This window comes from Diabrotica virgifera, chromosome 8 (assembly GCF_917563875.1).
Source record: "Diabrotica virgifera virgifera chromosome 8, PGI_DIABVI_V3a".
Taxonomy (NCBI): domain Eukaryota; kingdom Metazoa; phylum Arthropoda; class Insecta; order Coleoptera; family Chrysomelidae; genus Diabrotica; species Diabrotica virgifera.
In genome coordinates, this window is record NC_065450.1 from 40,147,293 (window position 1) to 40,155,547 (window position 8,255).

General features: G+C 35.1%; 1 protein-coding gene across 1 annotated transcript; it reads right to left on the reverse strand.

Moving 5' to 3' along the window:
- Positions 1-6,552: 6,552 nt before the first annotated feature.
- LOC126890139 (uncharacterized) lies at positions 6,553-7,152 on the reverse strand. The gene has a single exon (XM_050658989.1). The coding sequence runs from the start codon at positions 7,150-7,152 to the stop codon at positions 6,553-6,555; it is 600 nt and encodes a 199-aa protein (XP_050514946.1).
- Between the last annotated feature and the right edge of the window lie 1,103 nt (positions 7,153-8,255).

The window sequence follows — 8,255 nt, forward strand, 5'->3', positions numbered from 1 at the left end:
ACACATAATGAAAAAAAGCTAAATGGCAAAATCATAGGTAATAAAAACATCTACAATTTTTGTACATATTTACACTTTTGTCACATAACTACAACTAACAGGACTCAGGACTTTTCTAATGTAAAAGTCATTTTAGGTAAATTGGCTGAAATTTTGCTGAATCACACTGATTCGCAAATTAATCAAAGAATTTAAAAACTATTTTTAATTTGAAATATCTCAAATATCTCAGTGGCGTACCAAAAGATACCATTAGAATGAAATATATTGATAATAAAAATTAATTAATTAAATATTAAGTTAGGATAAATATGAGAGTTTAAATGATGAACAAATTCCTATTACATCTAAATAAATTTTGAAAATTACTAATCATGAAACAGAATATTTAAAGAAACAAATTGCGATTTTTTAAATTTTGAAGAACTTAACATATGGTGTTATTATAAAAAAATATTAACAATTCAGTAATATTCTTACATTAAATTTTATTAAGTCACATTTATATTAATAATGCGCTATAACAAATATTTATTTCCATAGGCACTCCTTAAGTTCCACACCCCTTTTTTAACGTTGATTATTATTTGTTTGTAAAATGTAAAATGTTTAAAATGTTTAAAAAAGCAATTCAGTAATGTTCCGACATTAAATTTTATTAAATCACATTTATAATAGTCCAGGGCGCATCTGTTTTGAGATGGACGTTGAGAGGTGACTCAATTTTTTTTGCAGAAATTTCTTGAAAATTACTCAAATAATAATATTTGAGTTATCCTCCCACTCAAAATAGTCCGGAACATTGTTTAAATAATCAAAATGTCAAAATATGAAGGAAAAATTAGATTTTTTTATTGGTTTTTTGATTCTAACTTTAAAACTATTCATTTCTGAGAAAAGTTGTGCTGACATAAAAAGTTGCGTAACTAAATTTGCTACAATGAAGAGTTGGTTAAAAATTTAAAAACAAACTAGTTACCCTTTTTGTAAAATAGTAATAATTGCGAAAAAAACCATACAAAACAAGTATTCGCCTTTTACGTTGTTCAACCATTTATGCTACATTTAGGACCTTCATATTTTACCCAAAGAAACTTTATGATATAGTAAAATAACACTGTAAATTTCATTAAGATCGGTTTAATAGATTTTGCAAAATAAATTTTGAAATCCAGCTTTCGCAAAAAAAATTCAGTCTTTTAAAATGTTGCAGGACTGAAAATAAAGCAGATAGCAAGTTGAATTGTTTTTTGCTTATAGAAGTGTACTGTACCTTTCATTTGCAGTTTGCAAAATTAAAATCGATTTTGTTCTGAAGCTATTTCCTTGTGGCATTTTTATGATTAATTATTTATATGGGAAATAAGCCACAATTAAAATGAAAAAATAATTTTATTAACGTTTCGACGCCCAAATCGGGTGCCGTTGTCAAAATACAAAAAAAACTAAGTAGTATTTTGTATTTTGACAACGGCACCCGATTTGGGCGTCGAAACGTTAATAAAATTATTTTTTCATTTTAATTGTGGCTTATTTCCCATATAAATAATTAATCATTAAAATCGATTAATTAACACCGCATCAGGAAATTTTTTAAATAAACATTATTTTTGGTGCTACGCGCAGGACAGCAGTGTTCGATTCACACAAGTTGATTTCCACCAAAGTTTCTTCCAATCTTTATCTAATATATTATTTTCTTACTCTATATTTTGTTGTATTTTATTATTTTGTTTCCACAAAAATCGAACTAATTTTATTATTGTTTGTGAAATATTGTTTAAACAATTGCATATGTTTAAAAATAATAAACTTTTTTTCTCTAAGTTAAAATATATGAAAATATGAACAGAAAGTTGTTGCTAAAAAAAGTGTATTATCAAAGTATAGAGTTTGTTTTTTTATTTTGCAATAAACAAATTTATTTATTTATATCGAAATATAATAAAAATTAAAATGTATCAATCATTATCAAAGGTCATTGGAATGCCCAATCAGAGCAAACTATCCGCTGTCCTGCTCGTAGCACCAATAATTAATGTTTATTTTAAAAAATTCCTGACGCCGTGGTAGTTAACCGATTTTAGTTTTGCTAATTGAAAATAAAAGGTACAGTATACTTCTATAAGCAAATAAAATTTCGACTTGCTATCTGCTTTATTTTAAGTCCTGTAACATTTTGAAAAAATGAATTTTTTTTGCGAAAGCTGGATTGCAAAATTTATTTTGCAAGATCTATTAAACCGATCTTAATGAAATTTACAGTACCTGTTCTTTTACTGTACCATAAAGTTTTTCTGGGTGAAACATGAAGGTCCTAAGTGTAGTATAAATGGTTGAAAAACGTAAAATGCCAATACTTGTTTTTGTAGGATTTTTTCGCAATTATTGCTATTTTGCAACAAGGGTGACTATTTTTTAAATTTTTAACCAATTCTATATTGTAGGAAAATTAATTATGCAACTTTTATGTCAGTACAACTTTTCTTGGAAATGAATACTTTTAAAGTTATAATCAAAAAACCAAGAAAAAAAATCGAATTTTTCCATTATTTTTTGACATTTTGATTATTTAAACAATGTTCCGGACCTTTTTGAGAAGGAGGATAATTCAAATATTATTATTTGAGTTAGTTTAAAGCAATTTCTGTAAAAAAAATTTGAGTCACCTCTCAACGTCCAAATGTACTAATATTTATTCCGATGGGTGAGTTGCCGGAATTTAATTAAAAATGAATATAATAAAACGAACGGTAATTTTATTGTTGTAACGAAAATGTGTTTCGTTTAGGTCTCTCGGAGAGGGTCGAGTTGGTGTGTGTGTGTGAATCGTTCACATGCTGTGTAGTGACTGAAAAAAAAACCGCAAACGATAATAACGTTTGTGTTCCTTTTCCCCTGACCAGATGAGCAAATAAATCACTAGGTCTGGCGTCTACTTTTGCAGTTTAAAGAAAAACAATTTCGACTGCATTAAGTGAGTTGTTGACACAATAATTGTCTGATAAAGTACTTAAGTAATGAGGGTGCAGCTTGTTGCACCGCACAGACGAAAAACAGATGTGACAGGGTAAAGCCATATCTCTTAACATTTGTATTTGAATGTGCATTTCGAATGACTAACGTTGTTTCGTTTTTGAGAAAAAATATTAAAATTAAAATTAGCAAAAATATTAATTAAAGCGTATCGCTATACACGCTCCTCTGAGAGACTAAGACGATAGATAATACATAATATATACAAATTACCTATAATGAAAATTGAAAATAGGAAGGAAAAAAAATAATATTACAAAGTTTATACGAGGAGAAAGAAAAAAAAAACACTTGATTCACTGTGAACTAACACTTTCTTGGTAGCTTCCGGTAAATCTTGCTCTTCTGTTGTTTCTTTTGCTGGATACTGTCATTTCTTTTGTTTCGTGATGGGTAGAGTCGTGAAGCTCGTACGCTGGTTTCAATCTGTCTATGGAAATTGTTGATTCTTTTCCATTTACCCGGACGACAAAAGTCTTGTCACCTCGCTTAACAACTGGAAAAGGCTGTAATATGGGTTTTCTAAGCTGCTTTTGATTGTATCACGGCGGATGAAAACGTGAGAGGTGGCTTTCATGTCTTTGAAAATGAAGGTACTTTTGGATCCATGATGCGACGGTTGCGTAGGACGGAGGTTTTCGAAATGTTTTCGAAGCGTTTTTAAATAATTGTGAGCATTGTCGTCGTTGTTTCTTTGTGACGAACACAATAGTTCACCTGGCAAACACAACGGTTCTCAGTACACGAGTTCGGCGGCTGAAGTACCTAAATCTTCTCTCCACGCTGCTCGTATACCCAGTAACACTGAAGGTAGGCTTTCGGTCCATCGGATGTTTTCATGATATCGAATTGCTGGTTTTAACTGTCGATGAAACCTTTCTACCACACCATTTTCTTGCGTATGATAGGCGGTTGTCCTTAAATGGGTCGTTCCAGTTAATTTGCATATTGACTTGAAGAGATGCGATTCGAATTGTCGGCCTTGATCTGTTGTGATGCGCTTGGGAGTGCTGAAACGAGCTATCCAACCAGAAAAATGTTCTGGCTACTGTATCTGCTTCTTGATTAGGCATCGGGAAAGCTTCTGGCCAACGTGTGAAACGATCGACACATGTTAAACAGTATCTGTTTCCTTCTGAAACCGGCATCACTATAATGTCTATGTGGACATGTTCGAATCGGCTGGAAGGTGGTAGAAAACTTCCAGTAGGTGAAACAATGTGGCGCGATATTTTCGATTTTTGGCACTGTAGACACGCTCGAGTCCATTTTCCCACATCTGATTTATTGGATGGCCAAACATATCGCTGTTTGATCATCTTCACAGAACTGTTGATTCCGGGATGTGCTAGGTTATGCATGGTGCGAGAAATTGCCATTCGAAGTGGTTTAGGTACAAATGGTCTGGCTGTAGATGTTGATATGTCAGTACAAACTCACGTTTTGTTCGGAAAAGCGTATTTTCTTCATTTGTAGTGATGTTTTCTCACTTAAAAAAGTTTGCAGTTCTGGAGAGCTAAGTCAGTGATATCGACATTTTTCTTGATGCTATCGACTCGAGATAGTGTGTCTGCTACAATATTTGTTAAACCAGAAATGTGCTGAATGTTAGTGCAAAACTGTCCTATATATTCTAAATATCTAAACTGTCTAGGACTACATTTATCTAGCTTCTGAATAAAGGCGAAGGTGATTGGTTTCTGGTCTGTGTATATGGGTATGTCCTTGCCTTCTGTCTGAAGTGTTTTATGGCCAGATACATAGCTAATAATTCTCTGTCGGATGCACTACATTTCTTTTCGCTAGGTGAGAATTTCTTAGAAAAGAAAGCTAAAGGTTTCATACCTGTATGCGTTTTTTATTGTAGTACAGCTCCCGCAAAAAATCAGAAGCGTCACAAGTGATGGAGATATCAACATCGTTTACAGGGTGGCTCAGTAAAGCAGCGTTCGCTAAACTGTTTTTGCAGTCGTCAAAGGCTTGGATTCGCTGTGGTGTCGATTCGATTGGTACTTTTCCTTTGACATTACCTATTAGGGCATCATGTAGTGGTGCTTGTAGCTCAGCTGCACTGGGTATGAACCTTCGGTAGAAGTTTAACATACCTAGAAATGTGCGTAGGTCTTTCACTGTTTTTGGCTGAGTGAAATTTTGTACAGCTGCTACTTTTTCTTGTGGAGGTGTGAGTCCTCAGTCTGATAGTGTGTATCCCAAAAAGGTAATCTCGTTTTTGCCGAATTGACACTTCGCTGGATTTATCACAACGCCAAACTGCTTGAGCCTTTTGAAAATCTCTTCCAAATGCGACATATGCTGCTCTTGGGGTTCTGATGCAATGAGAATGTCATCGATGTAGGCGTAGGCGAAGTCTAGACCACGTAAAATCTCATCTACGAAACGCTGGAATGTCTGTCCTGCGTTTAGTAAACCAAAAGGCATATATAAGTATTCGTACAGCCCAAATCGTGTAGTAACGGCGGTCTTTGGTATGTCTTCGGTGGCTACTGGTATCTGATTGTATGTTCTCACTAAATCTATTGTAGAGAAAATTGCGGAATTGGATATCGATCTGGAACTGTTTTTTGGTTTAGACGTCGATAATCTCCGCAGGGTCTCCATTCCTCACATTTCTTCGGGACCATGTGCAGTGGAGTAGACCAGTTACTTTTCGATGGTCTTATGATGCCTAGTCGTAGAAGATTTTCAAACTCTTTTTTAGCCCATTGCAGTTTGTCAGGTGTTAATCGTCGAGGCTTCGAAAAAACGGGTGGAACTGGTGTTGTATCGATGTGGTGCTTCGTTTGATGTTGAATGTCTTTCACGATACCGGCGGGTCGCGTGATTTCCGGAAATCGTAGCGGCAGTTCGTGGTAACGCGACGCTTCCGCGATAGTCTTTACGCTGCCGTCGAAACACTCTTTAACGAGTCCCTTTGTTCGAAGGGTTGTCGTACTCTCTACTAAGCACTGGTTAGCAATGTCCACTAGGAGCGCGAAATGGGAAAGAAAATCAGCTCCGATAATGGGCTTTGAAATGTCCGCCACTACGAATCGCCACGTAAAATCACGCCGTAGTCCGATGTTTAATATCAAGTTCACATAGCCGTATGTCGCGATTTTAGTGTCATTGGACGCGTATAGTTCGTATGAAGTCTTTTCGCGTGCACCCCGTACATATTTCCGCGGGAAAACGCACAGATCGGCACCGGTGTCGATTAAAAACTGTTTTTTTGTATCATAGTCTGTTATGTAAAGGCGGCGAGACTTTGGGCTTAGGTCGGATGCCGCGCTCACCGACTGCCCGCGACGTTTCCCTGATGCTTGCACGGAGGAGAACACTTTTTAGCCTGGTCACCAAAACGGTAGTGATACCAACATAATATGTCACTATTATGTTCCCTACTGTAGCTACTGTCTCTAGGATATGGTCTTCGTCTTGAGTTGCTGCGGTTGCGACGGTATGTGTTAGCTTGTGCTTGAGCATTTGACAAGCTAGATAGCTGGATTTTCATTTCAGCTAATTCATTTCAGCTAATTCGGCTGTCAATTTCTCTATGGTACTTTCACAAGCGTTAGAAGCTTCTGAAATTTGGGTCCTAGGAGCTATCGCTTCAGATATTGTGTCAGCTAGCTCGGCAACTGCGTCCAAACTAGCTTTAGCTTGAGTAGCTAGAATAGCCTGTGTAGACGCTGGCAGTCTACCTAACCACAGAGACCTTACAATATTGTCCGGTACCGTTGTGCCTGCTAAAGACTGTAAATGTCGTAAGAACTGGGAAGGTCTTCGATCGCCCAGTTCTTCATGCTCGAGTAGTCTTTTAATCTTTTGTTGCTGTGATGCACTAAGTCTCTTAATTAATTCTGATTTTAATTTTGCATACCTCTCTGTGGCTGGTGGTGAAACAATGATGTCCCTAACTTCTAATATGTAGGCTGTGTCTAAATTGGCAACTATATAGTTGAATTTGGTTACGTCACTTGTTATATTTGCCAGTTTAAATTGGTTTTCTACTTGCAGGAACCATATTTCAGGATAGTTGGGCCAGAAAGGTGGGATTTTAACTGAAATCCGATCAACTGAAGCACTTGTATTGGCACTGGTGTTAGCGTCCGTCATTTTCGATGTTCACTATATATATTAACCGGCAAATTTATATTATTAACACTAACTTTTTTAAATTTTCGCGGCGGTTTAAAATACTCGCGGGGGTCACCAATATTCCGATGGGTGAGTTGCCGGAATTTAATTAAAAATGAATATAATAAAACGAACGGTAATTTTATTGTTGTAACGAAAATGTGTTTCGTTTAGGTCTCTCGGAGAGGGTCGAGTCGGTGTGTGTGTGAATCGTTTACATGCTGTGTAGTGACTGAAGAAAAAAAAAACCACAAACGATAATAATGTTTGTGTTCCTTTTCCCCTGACCAGATGAGCAAATAAATCACTAGGTCTGGCGTCTACTTTTGCAGTTTTAAGAAAAACAATTTCGACTGCATTAAGTGAGTTGTTGACACAATAATTGTCTGATAAAGTACTTAATTAATGAGGGTCAGGACCCCAGCAAGGCTGATTGGCGCCCGCGTGCGGAACATATTTCAGCGCCCTTTAAATCTACTATATGTATAAAACTAATAAATATTTTTGAAAAATTTAAACCCAGAATGAAAGACTACATTATTACCGAGGCCGAAAGTCCCTGAAAACTTCTATAATGTTTATTTTAATAAGTTACAGGGGTGAAAATAAAAGAGAAAATTTAGTGTGATTTTTAATAATTGCAAATATTTAATTCAAAAGAAACTTTTTATTTATTTTAAGGTACTATCTTAATAGTTTTCTCAGGATTCGAAAAAAAATTAATACATTTAAAGCACATTGAAAATTTTGACAGGCGACATTTTGCGCCTTTCCCCTTAAATTTTTTGCAACATTAATGCAGCACCCTGCGTATTAAATTAAAAATATACATTTAAGTAAATAAACAATATCTAATATTTTGTCATTTCAAAGTTTCAAAACAAATTTTATACAGGGTGTCTACATAACTAGGAACCATATGGGAGACTGTTTTATTATTAATTTTACGAGAAAAAGTTATTCTTCATAAAAAGTTCTACATTGTCTAGAACTCAGAATGCAACAAATATCAAATTTTATGAATATTATACGAGGTATATCAAAAAATATGAATTTCGGTAAAGAGCAAAGTACGTTTAGTT